Here is a 20,884-nt window from a genome sequence, read left to right on the forward strand (position 1 = left end):
GGGCAGGCACTCAAATTGTAAAAGCAGAACAGGAGTCACTCAGTAATTAGGAAGTGCCAAGGATAAGAAAGGGTGAAGGATGACACAGCTGGAGCTGGATGGCAGGATTTTCTGTGCAGGAATAATAGACAGGAAATTGTGTTAATGAGTAAAAAGAGAACTGACCCACTTTTAGACCCTAAGGCGCACAGTCTACATGGAAGAGATATCTACTTAAGATAGATGCAGGGGAAGTAGTATCTCCAAAGGAGAATCAGATTTGAGGAAAATCAAGGAGCTGGAGGAGAGTTCAGTAAAGATGTGGCAGGAAATTCACAGGGCCAGGGGAACCGTTTTGAGGGAAGTGAGGCACAAAGTGGTTGGGTCTGGGCTGAGGAAACATGGAGTCATGTGGGAATGAGAGCATGGAAAATAATAAATGAAACATTTCAAACAATGATCAAGTGTGATAGGAATGAGACACACAGGGGGATTAGCTGGCCACAAGTTTTCCAGAAGAGTTGGTTTTTGTAAACCTTTGTAGTTGGGGCAGGAATCACGTCTTTCTAGAAGAAGACTTCAGACTCAATGCCAGCCCACCTAAGGAGGCAGACAACGGGGATTATTTTAGTTCTTAAACCTCTAACACATTGAATACTTTCCTTGTCCTGTGTCAATATTTTATAGTTACAAATATAAATTGTGAAATTTATTTGTAAATTTACTGTTTCTAAGTTTATATCTCTCTTCAGTAGTTCAAATGTGATGCTACAGTGGGAATAAAATTACATCCTAGATTTATTTGCCAACAAATCTAAACAAAAGAAGGACATTCAAAGAAGGCTAAGCAGGGCCGGCCCCGTGGCTTAGCGGTTAAGTGCACGCGCTCCGCTACTGGCGGCCTGGGTTCGGATCCCGGGTGTGCACCAACGCACCGCTTCTCCGGCCATGCTGAGGCTGCGTCCCACATACAACAACTAGAAGGATGTGCAGCTATGACATACAACTATCTAATGGGGCTTTGGGGGAAAAATAAATAAATAAAATTATAAAAAAAAAAAAAAAAAAGAAGGCTAAGCAAACTTCTCCCACTAAATGTGTCCCAAGACAGCCCTGAGGAGTAGCAGGTGGTGTGCTCTTTGTGCCCATCAGGCACTCCAGTGACTCTCCCCTCCCCTCCAGGTGCTGTGCTCCATCATCGCGAGGGTGTTGCACTAGCTCTACTTGGCCTCCTTCACCTGGATGCTCCTCGAAGGACAGCAGCTCCTCCTCACCGTTAGGAACCTCAAAGTGGCCAACTACATCAGCACAAAAAGACTCAAGAAGAGGCTTCTGTATCCTTTTGGCTATGGGACCCCAGCTATGATTGTGGCTGTGTCTGCAGGGCTCAACCCCCATGGATATGGCACACCTACACAGTGAGTGGGGTGCTGAACTCCTGCTGATGGGGAAATGTGTGTACACCTCTCTCCATGGGAAATCAAGAGACAACAACAGAAAACTATTTAAGACAATCATCATTATAATTATTAATATTGACATCCATAATATTAACAGCAGTGATGCCAGCAGTTCTCACTTGCCGTTTCGTATGTCCAGGCTCCCTGCTAAACACTTGGTATATAATCCATTTGACACTCAGTATCCGCATTTGAAGTAGGGTTTATTCCTGTGTCCCCACTTAACAGGTGAGGAAACCGAGACTCAAAGCGGTTGTGATTAGTTCTTGGTCAGTGAATTAAGTAAGTATCAGATTTGCCTACTTCTGGAAGCTGTTCTCATTCAACTAAATTTTGCTGCATCCCTTAATCATTGTATTCACAACACGAAGCAACTTACTCATCTTCTTGGGCTTTTCCTCCTATCATCAATATCAGACTGTCAGGGGCCGGCCCGTGGCTTAGTGGTTAAGTGCGCGGGCTCTGCTACAGGCGGCCGGGTTCAGATCTGGGCGCACCGACGCACCGCTTCTCAGGCCATGCTGAGGCCACCTCCCACATACAGCAACTAGAGGGATGTGCAACTATGATGTACAACTATCTACTGGGGCTTTGGGGGGAAAAAAAAGGAGGAGGATTGGCCGTAGATGTTAGCTCAGAACCGGTCTTCCTCAGCAAAAAGAGGAGGATTAGCACAGATGTTAGCTCAGGGCTGATCTTCCTCACACACACAAAAATATATATCAGAGGGTCAGGAGGAAACAGTTTGGCATTTAAAGTGCAAGCAGGTGAGTTCCCTGAATTACCACTCAAATGTACACTATCATATAGATGGAATCATTAATTTCCGGGGTGTTATCGAGTAGTAGAGGTTATCTAAACTCTCATTCAGCCCCACCTCTCACACACATTTTATACATGGAAAAGCAGCCTGAGTAGTGGTTGAAAATGTCATCCTATTGAAATTCAGAGAAAGAAAACTCCTGTCTCCATATAAACAGAAATTAAATAAATTTCTCTAGATTAGTTACAGTGTTAGGAGGCCAATTCACTGATGTCAAGAAAGGTGCCTCATCTTAAATCCTATCCACTCATGAGAATGGCATCAGCATTCTGAATATATAATGCTTTCTAAATGTTTTAAAACTTAAAATTATTTTTTCTGATAAATGAGAATTTTTGTGTTGTTTTTATTCTCATGTACACTGTTAAATATATAGTGTTATGCGATAGTCTTTAGAAGAACTTGAAGTCCTCATCATTACTCTAAACATTCTTCCCAGTCTGAGGTTCTCCTCTGAATTAGCAAAAATCTGTGGATTCCTATTTCTATCTAACTATGTTGGTATACATTCTATTCTATTCTATTCAGAGCCTTTAATTAGATTTGGGATTGCTTGTCTCCATTCTTGTGCGCTCTAGCTAATCTCTACCTTAGTTCTCGCTGCAATTCTAATATATTTTGCATTCAGAATTTTCTTAAAATTTCCCTGTGCTGTTCAAATTCAATAACCAACAAATGGTCTAAACCAAGTTTATATCAAGTCAAACCGCCTATGACAATCTATCCAGGTCCTTCATAACCCAGCCTCACTCCACTTATTCCCAGAATTTTTCATGATACCTTACTGAATCCTCAGGCGACTACCTACCAGACGTCATCCAACCACATTCCTGTCCATCACGAACCTCGTGTGGCCACTGTAGTTGAACACTGAATGCATCTCTAATTATGAATTATTTTTATGGGAAACATACTGCATACGTTTTAGTATCCCTTAAGTATCTTACATTTACCTGAGGCAGTACCGAACAGTTCATATATATTTACTGATTCTTCTTTGATCAGTTGCTGGCTCAACGTAAAAGCAGTCTGTCTTCATAAACACACCCAGGACAAAATAAATAAAAGTTTAAAACCTAAGCATGGTTGAAAATAAGGAAACTGAACAGTGCTTTTACTTGTATCACAAGTAGCACTTTAAACACTATTAGTAAGAAAATACTATAGCAAGTCTCAATAGAAAAGGAACAGAATGTACGACACTTTTTTCTGATTCAATTCACTTTAAGAATTAACCTTAGAAATGCTATTTTAAGTACCATTATTGTTTGAGAGTACTAGCACACTTCACAAAGAAAGCAGAAAATCCCAAATATCAAGTTTCACTTTTACTCTACCTTTCCCAGATACACTCCACGAGTAAAGCTACATCAGCAACACCAAGGCAAACTGTTCTGGCAGGGAAGATGTCACAATTCATAGACTTGATATTTTAAAACACTTAAAGAGTTTTATAGGACTTAAGATGTATCTTTTGACATTTTATCAGAAGAGGTTAACCAGTGCAGCGTCCTATGAAGTATTACATGCGGTGAAAGTTAAACTCTCCCAAGTGTTTTCAACCATCGAGTCTGCTCCTGGCTGCATGTGCTCCGCCTCCTGCAGGCGTCTGGTTCTCAGTCATCTGCTCGGCAACCATGAGCCTGACAAACACTGCAGTAACGGTTATATTAAAAAATCTATCTTCAGGGGCCAGCCCGGTGGCGCAAGCGGTTAAGTGCGCACGTTCCGCTGCGGCGGCCCGGGGTTCGCCGGTTCGGATCCCGGGTGCACACCGACTCACCGCTTGGCAAGCCATGCTGTGGCGGCGTCCCATATAAAGTGGAGGAAGATGGGTATGGATGTTAGCCCAGGGCCAGTCTTCCTCAGCAAAAAAGAGGAGGACTGGCATTGGATGTTAGCTCAGGGCTGGTCCTCCTCACAAAAAAAAAAAAAAAAAAAAATCTATCTTGACACACATTACATTTTTTAAAAATCTCCTTGAAGAGATGAAACATTCTATCCTTTGCCTGATTCATCCAAAGGTGAATACAGAAAGTTTGAAAATACTCCCCTGAAGAAATAAGTTTAGGCTCTTAGAAGACTTTAGCAAACACTGGTTCCAACACTATGAACAAATGAGCTTTTACATGGATTTAAAACTATGCTAGGTGCGATGAGAGAAAAAGAAAAACCTAACAATGCTACTGACGAAAATAACAAATATAAAGATGACACAAATTATAGATTACCTTTTAGAAGATAAGAAAAGCAATGAAGGCTACAAAGGGGAAGAACATTCCAAACAATGGGAGGAAGGCATAGAGGTCAATGGGATACCGAAGGGACCCACCTGGGTAGCAAGGAACAAGCGTCCTTGAAGAACTGTGGGGATTCAGACACAGAGCTAGGGCTCTGCCAAATTATAAAAGGCCTTCCTTGAAAAAGCAAACGAGCGTAATTCCAGCAGCACTACAGAGCAACCAAAGATTTCTGAGGGCCAGTAGTGTTTAAGAAAGATAAGCCAATAGATTCAGGGGGAAGGTGGAATCAAATAAAGCAGCTGCGAGATCACAACAGTAATTCAGGAGAAGAAAATACAAAACAGGCTCACTGGGAACAGCCACATATGAAAAATAATTTGAAAGAAAAAAATATTCCACAACAGTGGTGTAGATAAAGGGAGTAATGTAGAGTGAGAAGCCAAAGCATATAATGGGCTCCCAAGTCTGGGCAACTGGGGAAACAGGAGGCCCAGGGACACAAAGGAGAGACTGGCAAGGAGAACTGGGGACGGGCATAGGACAAAGACGTCAGTCTGGAGCACTGAGTTTGAGGTAGAACAAAGGGGTGTATGTGTGTGCGCGTGTGTGTACTCCTCCAGATGAACAGAAAATTGTGCTTGCTGCACTGGGAAGATAACTCTTCTGTAATTTTAAAATCATATGCAGGTTTTATATATTAAAAGTTAACAAAGAATTATTCTAAAAATATTATGTCTAAGCAAATTACAATGGTGAAGAGCAAGATGAGGAAAAGTAAGGGAGATAGCTCAGTTCTATTCAAAGTGGAGTTACTAACACATTGAATGATTTATGGAATCAGAATTAGAGAAAAAAAGATCTCCTAGCTTACAGCCGACTGTATGCTCTAAGGATCCTTCTGTGAACTTAAGACACTTCAATAACGTCTATAATATACTTTCTCAACACTACAGATAAGACTTAATGTAATGGGAAGAACCCACCTAAATTCAACCTGAGGAAACAACTTCTCAAATATGGAATGGAATACCATATGCAAACAGAGAAGGGAAAAAAATGCCAGGAGTCAAAATAGAGAGAAATAACTGGTAATTGGCACTGGAGGCTGCAGTCTCAGACACAACACTGGGATGTACAAGCCTCGAAACAAACACACAAAAAACTGCAGTAAACTGGATCTCAGCCTCAACATTACCCCTCAGAGAAAACACTGAAAATCCCTCATAAAGTCAAAGTTAACTTTGGTCTTTCACAAATCTCGGAAATTAACTCAGATCAATTTTATTATGAAGTTATTTTCAATATAGACCTAAATATGCACCTAGATCTGGGATTTGTTTTATAAATTTAACAATCTTGTGAACACAGTGGACGCCAAATAATACCAAAGGCCCCTTCAGGCTCAGGAAAAAAACCAACAACAGTAACATCATACAAACAAAAACTCCAGGATCTGTCAATTTTGTAACTCTTCCCTTGGGCAAGTCTCTCTAACTAATTAGAAAGTTAAGTAGAATTAACCATTTCCAAAGGGCTGGGGAGGAAGGCCCTCGAAAACATGCAGAAAAATTGAGGAGCACAAGCAAACAAGTGACAATCCAAAGAGGGAACCAGTGGCATTCACTGGGCCGCAGCACCACTGCCAGCCGCAAACCCCAAGCATTAATAGGCAGCGTCCACACTGGACCTGTCAGAGCCAGACTGTTCGTGACGGGTGCAGGAGCACAGCTTGCAATTCTGAACTCCACCCTCAACAAAAGAGCCCAAACACAAACAGCCAGGACAAATTGTGTGTCAAGATAAACAAAACTGTGTGTGAAGATAAACAAAAGCAACTCATCTAGGAAGATGTTCCAAATTCCCCACAGTTTTCCTGAAATAAAAGACTTTCTAGAATCGCAGTTGCTATCTAAATCCATTAAAGACAGGAAAATAAATACGCCTATACTTCACAATGAGAAATCTAAGTAGAATCTAAACTATTTCTTGAGAGTGAAAGCAACAATGAGCGGGAAAGGAGGATTCAGGAATAGCCTTCCCAAGCAGGCTTCTATGAAACACTTGAATTACTAGAATGTGTTTGCCTTAGTCTTGCCTAAACATTGAAGAAAATGACAACATAAACCCTGCCATCAAGATTAGTAATTATATACAATAATTACACAAATGAGTAGGTAAGTTGGTTGATTTTTATTCTAAAGTCATATTATATTTTACATTATTTTTGCTCAATAGAAAATGCTATTACCATTGAAGAAATGAACTATAAATAAGTTATTCAGATAGCAGAAATTAGCCCTTTAAGTTTATAATAATTATTGATAAAAATTTCCACAAATTCATTCTATCTCAACTTACCCAAGATCAAGTATATAACAGTCTGCTTTTTAAACTCTGCAGGGCCACAACTATAACATAATTAAAACAACCTGTTATAATACAGTGACGCTGTGTGGGCCTCTGGGGTGTAGAGGTCTGTTTGCTCCTATATAGCAAACTATCCCTAGAAACTCCTACTTCCTACCTCCCACTTTCCTAATCCCGGAAGAATTGGAAGTTGTCAGGGGAAACCAGAAAGCTGAGAAACAAGCTTGTTAAATCAGTAACCTTAACAATACACATAATTTAAAGTCAAGAGGCTCTGCTCTGAGGTCTGCAATACAGGGACTCTCCAATCTCAAAGCACTGGTGCAATAATAGCTGCCATTTCCTTGTGAATCAGAGGTCATCTTAAACTTATTTGCAAGCTCAGAGCTGTGTTTTGGGCGAATGTCACGTATTTTGGAAAAATGACCTGATTGCAGCATTCTGTGTCAGATCCCGTAACATGGGAACAGGAGAACACACTATTCTAAACAGAAAGAAGAGAAGAATTATCTATTCGTAAATTGTAACCTTTTTGCTAAGTGGAAGTAAGATGTTGCTTTAGGAAAGAGAAATCATTAAAATGCACCAACAAAATATGATCATTTATATCTTTAAAAAAGGACCCCATCTTCCTTGTTTGTAAGCTCATTAACAGAGAACTATTATGGGCAAAGGGCTTATACCAGAATTTGTAAAGAATACCAACAAACCATGAGGAGGGGTTGGGGGAACAGACAAGTGAATAGAAAAAGAGAATAGGTACTTCATAAATGAGGAAAACCAAGCGGTTAATAAATATACCACATGGCATTCAATTTCATTAGAATCAGAGAAACACAACTGTAAACCACAAGGTGCCAATAGGCATCCACTAGATTGACAAAAACTAAGGTAGTGACAATTTCAAGGGTTTGCAAGAATGCACAGCAACAAGATCTCTCACAAACAGTCACTGAAATTATAAAATAGTGTAATCACTTTGGAAAACCACCCGACATTATCCAGAAAAGATGAAGATACATCTTTCATTAGCAAAATTCTATTCCTCGATATATACCCTTGAGCAGCAGTTCTCAAACTCTGATCTCAGAACCCCCTTACACTCTTAAAAAACTGAGGACCTCAAAGAGCTTTTGTTTATGTTGGTTATGTCAATCAGTATTTACCTATTAAAAATTAAGGTTAATTTTAATTGAAAATTAAGAAATTAAGAAATCTGAAAATCTTTTGAAAATACTAATTTAAAGATAACAGTAATAGATTACACAACATACACAGATATTTAGTCAACATAACGTTTTTTTATGAAAAACTATTTTACAAAGTAAAACAAAAATAAATGAGAAGTGTCATTGTTTTACATTTTTGAAAATTTTTTTAATATCTGGCTTGATATCTATCTTAAGAGATGGATTCTCTTATCTGCTTCTGAGTCAGTCCCTTGAGATATCACATTACATTTAGCCTCTGGAAAACTCCACTGTACACTCAAGAAAGAAAGAGAGCAACAAAAGGAAATAAGATCATAACATCTTAGTATTATTATGGAAATAGTTTTGACCTTGTGGATCTCCCTAGGGACCTCCAGGGCTCCCTGCACTTGGCATCAAAGCCCAGCTCTTTAACATAGTAGCTCTGTCAGACATGTCACAGCTCAGACATGTCACAGCTCTGACAGAGCTACTACGCTGAAGAGCTGGGCTTTGACGCCAAGTCTTTTTTAGCCCAGCAGATTTCTGTTGTTGTTATTTTGTTTCCTCACTATTACTAGAAAATAAAACATTTAGGCAACAAGGAAAAAGATGCTAACTAAACTTTCTCCTAGTTGACCCAATTAGACACAAATGAATGCTTACTGATCTGGAAGAATGGCTTCTTCATCCAAAGAAAACTTTCCTTGAATCCCATGACATAGTTCAGGTGGTACACCCACTGGCTGTGGAAAAACGCATTCCTGATTATATATCCAAAAGAATGGAAATCAGGGACTCAAACATATTCTTGGACACCGATGTTTACAGTAGCATTATTCTTAATAGCCAGAAAGTGGAAACAACCCAAGTTCTCATCAACAGATGAATGGATAAACAACATGGCGTATGTACACAAAATGGAGTATTATTCAGCCATAAAAGGAATGAAATTCTGACACATGGATGTACCCTGAATACATTATGCTAAGTGAAATAAGCCAGACACAAGAGGACAAATACTGCATGATTCTACTTATATGAGGTACCAAGAAGAGGCAAATTCATAGGGACAGCAAATAGAAGAGAGATTACTAGAGGCTGGGAGGAGCGGAGAATGGAGAAGTATTGTTTAATATTGTTTAATGGGTATACAGTTTCTATCTGGGAAGATGAAAAAGTTCTGGAAATGGATAGCGGTGATGGTTGCACAACATCGTGAATGGACTTAATGCCACAGAATTTTACCTACTTAAAAACAGTTAAAATGGTAAATTTTTTTTCTACTTTACCAAACATTTTTAAATGCATTCTCAATTAATTAACCAAATAATGAACTAACTGAAAACACTTCATGATGGCAAAAAAGACCATACCTCTGTGGAACCTGTCTGATACAGCTCTAAAACGAAGTCGTGCAGTGGGTGATGTTTCCCCACAAATAAGACATCGATTCCAAGACTATTTCTTCTAGCTGGGGGAAAGGAAGAAAAGAATAAAGATCTAACAATTATACCTACAAAAGCAACTTTTATGAGAGTAAAATAGGAAGCACCTAAATTTTAAAAACTTAATTATAAAGTTTACAAAAAATAATAGACCTAAACGTGTGATGCATCTCTGTAGAAGAAACAAAGCTTTGACAATAAAGTTTCGAAGATCAATGACTATCAGAAAAAAATTATCCCTAAAAGATACCTGAATATAGTCTTGCAAGATAAGGGACAAAGTTTTCTTATTTATACAGAACTTAATTTCTTACTATAAGAAACATATAGACATTCTCTGAGGAAATACAAATAAATTGCATCATCTAATAACAAAGATTATTCTATGGATGGTTCATAATTATTTCTATAGGTTTATTATACTAGTATTAAATAAATTTTCCAACAAAGCCCAGCTTTACAATTTCCCAATACTTTAACTGTCACTATTAACGACAAAATGCCACCTTTTGTGTAAAATAACATTTCAAGTTAGCAATATGAGGGCAAATGCTTTTGTTTCAACCTAACCTTTCAAGCAAAGTTATTGTTATTTGGTGGGGATGAAGGGAAGAAGGGAGATGGAGGAAATTAATAATACCCTCCCAACATGCAAAAATACTTTTGTGTATGCATATTATACAAGAATCAAAGTCTTGGGCCTGCCGGGTGCTGTAGTGGTTAAATTAGCACACTCCACTTTGGTGGCCCAGGGTTTCACAGTTTCGGATCCTGGGCGCAGACCTATGCACCACTTATCAAGCCATGCTGTGGCAGGTGTCCCACGTATAAAGTAGAGGAAGATGGGCACGGATGTTAGCCCAGGGCCAATCGTGCTCAGCAAAAAGAGGAGGACTGGCAACAGATGTTAGCTCAGGGTTAATCTTCCTCACCAAAAAAAAAAAATCAGAAGATATTCTTGAAGTATTGCTTTTTAATAAATTTAACAAACATTTGTAAGTTAAAAAATTGTATTTAATTACTATGCAACTTATGGATAATAAATTTTAAGAAGCAAAGTTAACTTTTGTCATAAAGAAGTCAAATCAATGATTTATGCCCCCTCTATGGGAAATCTGACAAATGAAAAAAAAAGGTCTAATTTTACTAGGAAATGTAAAGTCTCTATTACACAGACTCAATGTCGACCAAGTGGAAGTATGATCCTTACTCTCTTCTGGAGTGAGGTCTGGGTATACCTCTTCTAGGGCAGCTCGCAGCCTTCGCTCATCCACGAACGGCAACGGAGCAACACCAGGGGAGACAAATGCACACCAAGCGGCCCAGCTATTAGGATCACCTAAATTGCAACTACCGTTGGTCCATACAAACATTTCTAGTAGAATTTCCCTGCTGATATAAAAACATTTTGGAACTGAACTCTATTTAGCCAAATTTCAGATAGAAATACTTCCCCGTGGTGGTAGAAGAAAAAATTCTATTTGTTTTCCATCTTTAAAAGGGTTCACATGGAAAACCACGTTTGCTGAATCTTTACTCTGTGACGACAAAATTTTTAAATTAAATGAACAAGTGGCCACCTGGACACCGGTCTATGTTCTCACCTTACTTATTTACTAGGATGCCTTCGGGCAAGCCAGTAATCTCCTAAGGGCTTGAGCATATCCCTTTATCTTTCTAGGACTTGGTTTCTTCTTTTGTAAAAAGAGATCATTCAACCAAAATACTCAGAAGGTCTGTTCAACTGGAATATGTGGAACGTCTCTTTCAGCTCTAAAATTGCATAGTATTCTGTTTACATTTTAAAACCTAATAATTAGGGCCGGCCCCATGGCTTAGTGGTTAAGTGCACACGCTCTGCTGCTGGCGGCCCGGGTTCGGATCCTGGGCGGGTACCGGCCCAGGTTCGGATCCTGGGCGGGTACCGACGCACCGCTTCTCTGGCCATGCTGAGGCCGCATCCCACATACAGCAACTAAAAGGCTGTGCAACTATGACATACAACTATCTACTGGGACTTTGGGGAAAAATAAATAAATAAATAAAATTATTTTTAAAAAAAAAACCTAATAATTAATTTATATACAAAAAATTTTTAGACTTGTTTAAATAACTTTGTCCCCGGGAGGGCATGTAGAATAGTGGCTGTTCATTTTTAGGCTGAAAACTGTCCTCTGGAGTGTGCTGGAATTAAGGTCATTATTTGGACCTACACGCATAATTTTCAAAGAATCACACTGGAATACAATTATCTATTACTACAAAAACATGCAACGTTATTGAAGCATATATATATTCTGCTGTAAATTATTATATATATTATAAATAGTATTTTGGCTAAATAAAAATTTTAAGATAAATAACGAGAAATGCTGACTAGAGCTAAATAATTTTGAAACCACTGCCACTCAAAACTGCTGTATTTGTGACTGTTCCCCTTAAAATGATGAGAAATGAAAGGTTTCCAAAGTTGTCTTTAAATTATTTAGCTACCATATTTTCAAAATTAGGAAACATGTTCAATTTGACTACCTAGTAGGGGAATATATAGATTTTTTAAAGTTAAAAAGAAACTAGGTTCTAGTGTGAATTCTGAAGGTCCAAAAAGTGATTTGAAGGATTATTAACATCCATTATCTGAGTAAGGCTACTTATCAATTACCGGTAAACACTTACGTAGAAAAAACCTAGGCAGTGGTCAAGTTTTATTTAGTCATACACTTAACAAAATCTGTATCATGCAAAACTACATTATCTAGCTTTTGTTTTCTACCTACTAGATTTAGGATTTAAACAAATCATCAGAAAGACTTTCCTTCAATATCAACTCCAGAATCTAACTCCAAACAGTAAGCAACCTGCAGTGCTAATGACAGCAATAAGGTTATTAAGCTAAAATCAGTCTTCCTGGCCAGGGGAGGAAGGAGTGTCTTACACCCAGATGTGATGACGGTCGTGCCTGAGAGCGAGCTGACAGTAACAATGGCAACAGCAGCTACTCTTTCCTACTTTTTTCCCACTGATTTACCATGTTACACGCATTAGCTCATTCAATCCTCTCAACAACACAGAGGCAGCCCAAGCAGTGGTAATACTTAGGTAAACACAGTGGCCATGCTCTCCAGGTTCAGATCTCAGTGCTGCCACTGTGTGACTTTGATCAAATTACTTAAATTCTCTGTTTATGTAGAAAAATACAGCATTTGAAATGACTATGCTATATTCCTTTAATACATACTAAGCAAATATTATGAAAACACAACATTGCAAAAACATATGTTCAATAAATGTTGAAAAAGTACCCAGATATATTTTATCTTCTATCATTTTAAGATGTATTCAACTTGGGCCGGCCCCGTGGCTTAGCGGTTAAGTGCGCGTGCTCCGCTACTGGCGGCCTGGGGTTCGGATCCCGGGCGCGCACTGACGCACTGCTTCTCCGGCCATGCTGAGGACGCGTCCCACATACAGTCACTAGAAGGATGTGCAACTATGACATACAACTATCTACTGGGGCTTTGGGGGAAAAATAAATAAATTTAAAAAAATAAATTAAAAAAAAAATAAGATGTACTCAACTTAGACAAGAACTTACTTATTATCATGACTTCCGATAAGTTTTAAATACATATGCAGAAATGACTATCTCCTAATAGTACTAAATTTTACCTCAAGAAAGATGTGTTCTTGCTACAGTCTAATAAATAAAAATATTTATATAACATATAAAAATATAGAAATATTAAAGGTCTGAGTTTAAACCCATCCTAAAATTCATCTGGAATCTCAAGAGACCCCAAATAGCCAAAACAATCTTAAAAAATAAAAATAAAGTTGGAGGACTCCCACCTCCTGATTTCAAAACTTACTACAAAGATACAGTAATTAAAACAGTTCGGTACTGACTGGCACCAGAACAGACATATTGACCACGTGAATAGAGAGCCCAAAAATCAACCCTCACATACATGGTCAAATGACTTTCAACAAGGGTGCCAAGACCATTCAATGGGGTAAGGGCAGTCTTTTCAACAAATGGTGCCGGGAAAATGGACATCCACACACAAAAGAATGAAATTAGACCCTTACTTTATACCATATACAAAAATGAACTCAAGATGGATCAAAGACCTAAATGTAAGCTAAAACTAGAAAACTCAGAAGAAAACAGGGAGGAAGCTACATGACATTGGATTTGGCAATGATTTCTTGGATATGACATCAAAAGCACAGGCAACCACCACCAAACAGCACAACAAAAATTAGACTTCATCAAAATTAAAAACTTTTGTGCATCAAAGGACACTATCAACAAAGTGAAAAGACAACCCACACAATGGGAGAAAATACATGCAAATCATATATCTGATAAGAGATTAGTGTCCAGAATATATAAAGTATTCCTACAATACAACAAAAACCCAATTCAAAAATGGGCAAGGGACTTGAATAGATATTTCTCCAAAGAAGAGACAGAAATAGCCAATAAGCACATGAAAAAAAGGTTCAACATCACTAATCATTAGGAAAACGGAAAGCAAAAACACAGTGGTCACCACTGCACACCCATTAGGATGGCTACTATCAAAAAACAGAAAATAACAAATCTTGGCAAGGATGTGGAGAAACTCTAACTGTTGTGCATTGCCTTCCTTTTCCTCTGGATGATTTATACTACATTGATATACTCAGCAAGTCATCTGCATGCTTATATATTTACTTATTTATTTAAAAAATCCAGGCAAGGATTTATTTAACAAACACTTACATAAATATATTTACTTATTTATGTATTTATATTATTACTTTACTGCCTCCCATTCTCCTATGTCTCTTCTCCTTCCAGTTTAATCAAAACATCCTCCACAAAACACGTTCAAAAACAACCTAAGGCCCCAATCCACTTACATATAACAAAATATGACCACAACACTTACACAACCCCAATCAATAGGTTGCAATTCTCATTATCATTCCACTAAAGTAATATGAAATTTCTGTTACTACATAACCAAAACTCAACCCTAAAATCTCATAAAATAATGATTTTCAATTTATAAATTATTATTTATCCCCCTTTGTGCCACAATTCTCTTTGAGTCATTTTACTGGTCATCTGCATCACAGGGAATAATAAAGGAAAAAGAGTGAAAACATGATTTTACCAAACTGCTTATTATCCTAGAAAAATATATGGTGGAAGAAAAGGTTAAAATAATTTGCTGAAAGGGGCTTAGGTGTGAAATAATCGTTGGCTCACTGTGTGAGAGACTTCTCCACTGTGTTTTACATTCAGTCATCATCACACATTTGGTGAGTGATAAACAGTAGCTTAAATTTAGTACTAATTTTATATTGTCATTCTTACAAAATCTGTGAACAGAAAGAATGAGAAAATAGATATGTAAATAATAAATAAACTTTAAGTAATGATCAACGCCAAGTATTTAAACGAAATTTCTAATACTTTTTTCAAAAGTTTCCATAGAGTATAAGTGAATCTCCACATGGACACTTCATGTTTCTACAACTCTCAGCAACCTCAAAGGTGTCAATGAGCTACTGATGGAAGGAGCATGTCCCACATCCCATTAATTAATCACAAAGGAGACAAAAGATATAATCATTAATCTATTTCAACTCAATTTACTGTTTATCAAAATGCTACTATTAAAATCACTGTTAATCATTGCTACTCCCAGGTTAGATGAACAAATATCAAAATTTCACATATAATCTTTAAAATACTTATCTTTTACAGAAATTCTTTCATCCCATAAATCATGTCTGCTTACAGTTTGCCAAAAGGAGAAAATTATTTTAACCAAAAGGAATAATGTCTAAATTTTACCTTGCCAGGCATATTTCTTCCCATTTAAATCAATAGCAAAATCTTCAGGGTAGAAGTCAATTATACTACACTCCTGTATCAGGGAGAAAAGCAAAGATTCAAAACAAAAGTCACATATTTCTGTTATAAAGAATTTGATACAACTTTCATTCGAGTTATCAGGCCTGATAAGAAAATGAAGTTTCACTCCTTTTAAAAAATGTTATTAAGATATCAGGTCACTAATCCCGGGCCTAGTAAAAACAAAATCAACAATTTTATTTTAAAAGATGAAAATAAAAAGGTCTTATTATAAAAGAATTTTAGAACTGACGACTGTGGGCCCAAGACAGTGAAGAGTTTATTAACTCTAATAATTCCTACTTCTCAGCTGGGTGTCACTCTTTCTAGCTAGGACACAAAACACACGCAGCGGTGACTGCAGGTAAACCAGCCTTCATGCTCTGGTACCCACCACACATGGCTGGAACCAAGAAAAATAATGACTTACAGGTATGCTGAGAACAAAATGACTGTTATAAGAATTTCTCCCAAACACATATCAATTTTATTTACTGGGTAGGGTACTGATGGCCAAGGAAAGCAGGGAAAAAAAAGTAGTAAAAAATACACAGAAGAATCCAAATACTTTTACTTTGTTTCTGGACTTCACTATTGTAACTATAAGATGCAAAAGCAATTGTGACTAGTGCTAGCAAAATGTACGACAAAAATCCAGTTATCAACACACTCAAAAACTAAGACACTCACAGGATCACTCATGAGCTTCCGCCACGATGGAGGTAGGAAGTTACCACTTGCAGCTGGAAAAACTCCCATAAGTTGTTGCAGTGGTTTAAACTGCAAGAAAGAAAAAACATTTAAGATAAGACACAATTTTTATCTAATCCAAAATTCTACAAATGTTATGCCTCTAAATACTCAAGCTTACCGGTTTAGTACCCTTCTCAAAATCAGAAGGCATGTCTGCAATACCTTCAAAGTCTGAAGCAAATGGTGCATAATGAAATGGATAATACCACTTCCAGGAAGCACAGCCCTAAAATCAGTAAAAACAAACAGAAAACAACAACAAAAACAAATCTATGTTAATGATGGACACGGTAAAGACAAAAAAATTAAACTATCAACCTATAATATTCTATTGATAAAACATATGACTTTTGGTATACATGCCATATATTATTTTTTTTCCATGAGTCCTAAAAGATGTTTGGATTAAATCTAAACTTTTACTTCATATCAACGGCTCCTTGATTTACAAAATACTGCAAAGCATCTTTAATAATCAGTAGTTAATACCAAACTTTATACTAACAAACACAATTTTGTGAAGATTTTTATCTTTAAAATGTGTTTGGTGACATTTCCTTCCAACTCGAGAGCTGCTATCATCCCATAAAATGAAGAACAACTGCAGCTGACACTCACTGAGTGTACAGGTGGGTAAGGGACATCACTAGAAGAGTGACTGAGAGTAAAAGAGCCAAAAGTTTCATTTTACAATTCCCTATTATATTTTCATGTGACAACATTCTCTTTACTTTAAAAATATTTAAGTAAACCAATCAAAAAGAAAAAACAGTAAGTTATACTCAAAGAAAAGAGAAGCCTTCCTGAAATGAGTTTTGACTCTGCGCCTAGTGAATTAAAATCCTTAGGGTCAGAGCCGGCCCAGTGGCACAGCAGTCAAGTTCACACGTTCCACTTCAGCGGCCCAGGGTTCGCCGGTTTGAATCCTGGGCTCGGACCTACTCATCGCTCATCAAGCCATGCTGAGGCGGTGTCCCACATACAAGAACCAGAAGGATTTACAACTAGGATATACAACTAGGTACTGGGAGCTTTGGGGAGAAAAATGTTGAGGGTCGGAGTAAAACACGAAATGAGAATATTTTACAATTGATACTTAGTGTATTAAATTACTTTCTACTTTCCAACAAACTTCACCTATTCCCAAGTCACATCAAATTTGCTTCACTCCCCAAGCACGAAACCAGGTATTATCAGTGCTACAATCCCCTATATTTCCGCCTAATCTCTCACCAATCTGACATCTCATTTATCAAAAGCTTTAAGTCAGATACAGATTACTCCAATGAGAATGCACTTCATGTAACATCACTACACTATATGGAGGAAATGGGAGCATTCAAATTCCTTTCAAATTCTTACCAGTTATTTTCCAGGCTTTTGTCCTTTGTTCAGCCATTTAGCGACTGTGTATTAGTTACTCTGTTATTTTTTATTCCAATTAAACAAAACAATAAACTTGAATAATTTTAAAGACCAAGTACTCTCAACCACAGTATTTAACGCTGAAATTCTTTAGCATAACAAAAATTAGCTTCGTTTATATATTAACACCTAAGGAGCTTCAAAGGCTTTACAAACAAATCTTATTTAAAGTAATGAATTTCTTTATAGGAAGCTTGAAAATATGATTCTGGGTTCAATTTCAGAATATAGCTCAACAACACACACTATTATAGAAATAACTATTTTCTTAAAATGATTAACTAGACATTTAGAGGAGAATATTCATTTTGTACCTGGTAATAATATCGAAGAACCCAGCAGAGCCCTTCAACGTAAGACTGTACAATTTTACGACGGAATTTGTCATCAGCTGCATCAACGTCAAATTTGTTCTTGTAGTACCGCTGCTTCCACCCAGCTTCCCAAAGCCTAAAAATCAGGCAAAGCCAGTTCATGTTGAATTAATACACTTTCAGTAACTAGCTACCAATTTATCATCCAAATCAATTTATACTTAATAGCCAGGTAAAATGTAAATGAGTTAAACAGTAATATTAACATAGCTTCATTTAATTATTTCTAAAAAGTCCACTTTCACAGGATTTATTATCAACTTAAAGATAGTTAAACGTTAAAAACTCAAACACTGATTCTACAAAGATCATTACAAAACTACAGTAAAAAAAAAAAGAGAATAACCATTTATTAAAGTAGATACACAACACTTGTTTGCTCAGATTTTCATACTGTTTTACATGTTTTTTTGATTGTAGAACAATTCTAAAACTACATTTTAAGATGCAAATACTGAAGATATTTTATATAGTTCAAGTTTCTCAGTTTGTTAAAGTATATCTAAATTACACAAAGAAAGTCAACTAAATTACTTTTTTAAAAAAGAATAATCTAGAAGCCAGGCAGAAATTATGTATATACCTACTCTCCCTATCCTTGGGCCTTCTCCATCATTCAGCAAAGCATTGTTGGCATAAGTGAAGGACATGGACACACACACACACGTTCTGGTAAAACTTAGAAGGAGGTCATCAATTCACTAAATTTTCATTAATCACTGAAAATACAATGTGAAAAACCACATTTTCACTCAAAGTATATTTTTTTATTTTTTTAAGTACTCATTTCTCAATCTCTGAAAGATTTAAAGATGCCAAAGAATACTAAAAAAAAATCAAGAATGATCAAGAACATCAGGATGATTCTCCATTAAGGGCTCTTTTCTACCATGTGCCAGATCTTACTAATTAATTGCAGTCATGTTTCAGAATACACCATATCAATTTTTTTATTTACTTTTTTTTTTGAGGACGATCAGCCCTGAGCTAACATCCAATGCCAATCCTCCCCCTTTTTGCTGTGGAAGATTGGCCCTAGGCTAACATCCATGCCCATCTTCCTTTACTTTATAGGGGATGCCGCCACAGCATGGGTTGACAAGCGGTTGAACCTGCGAACCCCAGGCCGCTGAAGCGGAGTGCGCACACTTAACTGCTGTGCCACCGTGCCGGCCCTTACACCATACCAATTTTAACTTTGCCCCCATGCAAAAGATTTACAGAACATCAATTAGGAGAAATATCTTCTATCCATAATGTTGAATATCACTATTTTACAGAAACTACTAATGAAATAAATGCTAAGAACTCCAAGCATTTCTTGATAGAAGCAATTCTACTTTGATTATCTTCAGCACCAAAATTAAACAATAAAGTACTAAAAAAAATCAAGTTAACTATTAAGCTGATATTGATCATGATGGCTACATGGTAAAACAAAAAATATACTCCAAGAGTTGCAGAAGCAGAGGATAAAAACTCAGATCAGGTAGATGCTCAATCACAAGTCACCACAGATCTCTGAATCTGTCATCAAAGATGTTGGGAAAATACAGAACCAGACATCACACTTCTAAAGTTTCTAATCATAAATACAAACACATCATCCACGTCCTATAAAAGAAGCATGAGCTGTGAACCACTAATGTTTAACTTTCAAATAAATCATTTTGCAAAATTCTAAATGAGTTACAATTATTGAGGTTGTTGGCCCTTTGCACTTGAGCCCAGGGTTCAAATCCAGATTTAATCACACAAGAAGCTGTTAAATCTTATTATATAATGATCTCAAACTTCTGTATAAATTAAAGAATCCAATTTTCCTATATAAATTTTCCTATATAAATTTTAAGTATATAGCTAATGAGAATCTTCTCTGTCATGAAATATAGTTGGTGCATATGCAAGTTCGTGGTTTTTAAAAATACATTTATCTCTTAACCGAAAGCCTTTTGCATATTTCATTTTAAAGAAGAAACTTTTCAATTGAGATGATTAAAACAAACTATATCAAGTAACCAAATGTAACTGAAAGTTTCTGGGTTAAGCAGCTTGAAAATTTAATCTCATAACAGTAACATTCAGATCACATAGAGCTAAACACTTCATGTCTAGCCGATCTAGTGCCTGGTCTCAGAGGGAAAAGTGGCTTGGAGGACGAAAACCAGCATGCATACTAATCTAGATACTTAGGTTTAACAGCTATAGCTTACACATCTCACTGGAATTTACTGACTACCCTAACCCTCCACATTAATTACTGGAGGATAAAAAGATCACAGGCAAGCATCTGAAGGCACTGCTGCTCTAAGCTAAATAGCATTAATTAGACGGCATCTATTTCAGCAATTTGCTAACAAAGTGCTGCCAAAATATGGCTTCACCTGACGTTATCCTCTGGTTCAGGTTCACTGTCACTGTCTTCTGCTTTTCGCTTAATTTCTCCTATCGGAGACGAGGAGCCATCAGAAGTGAAACTCGTATTAGGAGATACTAAAGGACTCTGTAGACAATTATGACATTACAGAGGAAGGATTTAATTATTCATTTCACATAAGAAGTTACATCCAACTACTGTTACCACCATGCTCCACAGTAATACATTTTTTTTAAGCTATTAAATAGATATGGTAAATATATTTAGAAAGTATAAAGACTGATCTTGGCATACTCTACCTCTCCAAAATAGAATAATATAGTACCAAGCCTCCTACGCTTAAACTCAAAAGAATTTGAACATTAAGGTAAAAACTGCTTCAGAACAAATAAGAAAAGCTTAATTTCATAGATTTTTTTTTTAATTATAGGACTTGAACATTTTTTTCCTTTGGTGGTTCCCTGGTGTTATGAATTTGTGATCACTTTCCACCAATTAACTAACAAAGCTGCAAGGGGAAAAATATATATATAT

The 20,884-nt window shown here is 36.9% G+C and overlaps 1 protein-coding gene across 1 annotated transcript; it reads right to left on the minus strand.

The window, feature by feature from the left end:
- Positions 1 to 298: 298 nt before the first annotated feature.
- LOC131402569 (5'-3' exoribonuclease 2-like) lies at positions 299 to 20,642 on the minus strand. Its single transcript, XM_058537247.1, has 11 exons — positions 20,631 to 20,642; positions 20,358 to 20,476; positions 17,914 to 18,049; positions 16,293 to 16,400; positions 16,112 to 16,201; positions 15,363 to 15,434; positions 10,721 to 10,805; positions 9,439 to 9,536; positions 8,729 to 8,808; positions 7,300 to 7,356; positions 299 to 579 (listed from the first exon to the last, which is right to left on the minus strand). Exons 1-11 carry the CDS (start codon positions 20,640 to 20,642, stop codon positions 546 to 548), a joined length of 891 nt encoding a protein of 296 aa, XP_058393230.1. The 3' UTR covers positions 299 to 545.
- Between the last annotated feature and the right edge of the window lie 242 nt (positions 20,643 to 20,884).

This window comes from Diceros bicornis, unplaced genomic scaffold (assembly GCF_020826845.1).
Source record: "Diceros bicornis minor isolate mBicDic1 unplaced genomic scaffold, mDicBic1.mat.cur scaffold_160_ctg1, whole genome shotgun sequence".
Classification (NCBI taxonomy): Eukaryota; Metazoa; Chordata; class Mammalia; order Perissodactyla; family Rhinocerotidae; genus Diceros; species Diceros bicornis.

What these genes read in the sequence shown, in the direction of transcription:
- LOC131402569 (XM_058537247.1), bottom strand. An exon ending in TTCTTCGATATTATTACCAG is followed by an intron (nt 16,401 to 17,913) that starts GTACAAAATGAA and finishes TACTGATTTTAG; the next exon opens with GGCTGTGCTTCCTGGAAGTG. An exon ending in GAAGCCATTCTTCCAGATCA is followed by an intron (nt 7,357 to 8,728) that starts GTAAGCATTCAT and finishes CTTTCTGTTTAG; the next exon opens with AATAGTGTGTTCTCCTGTTC.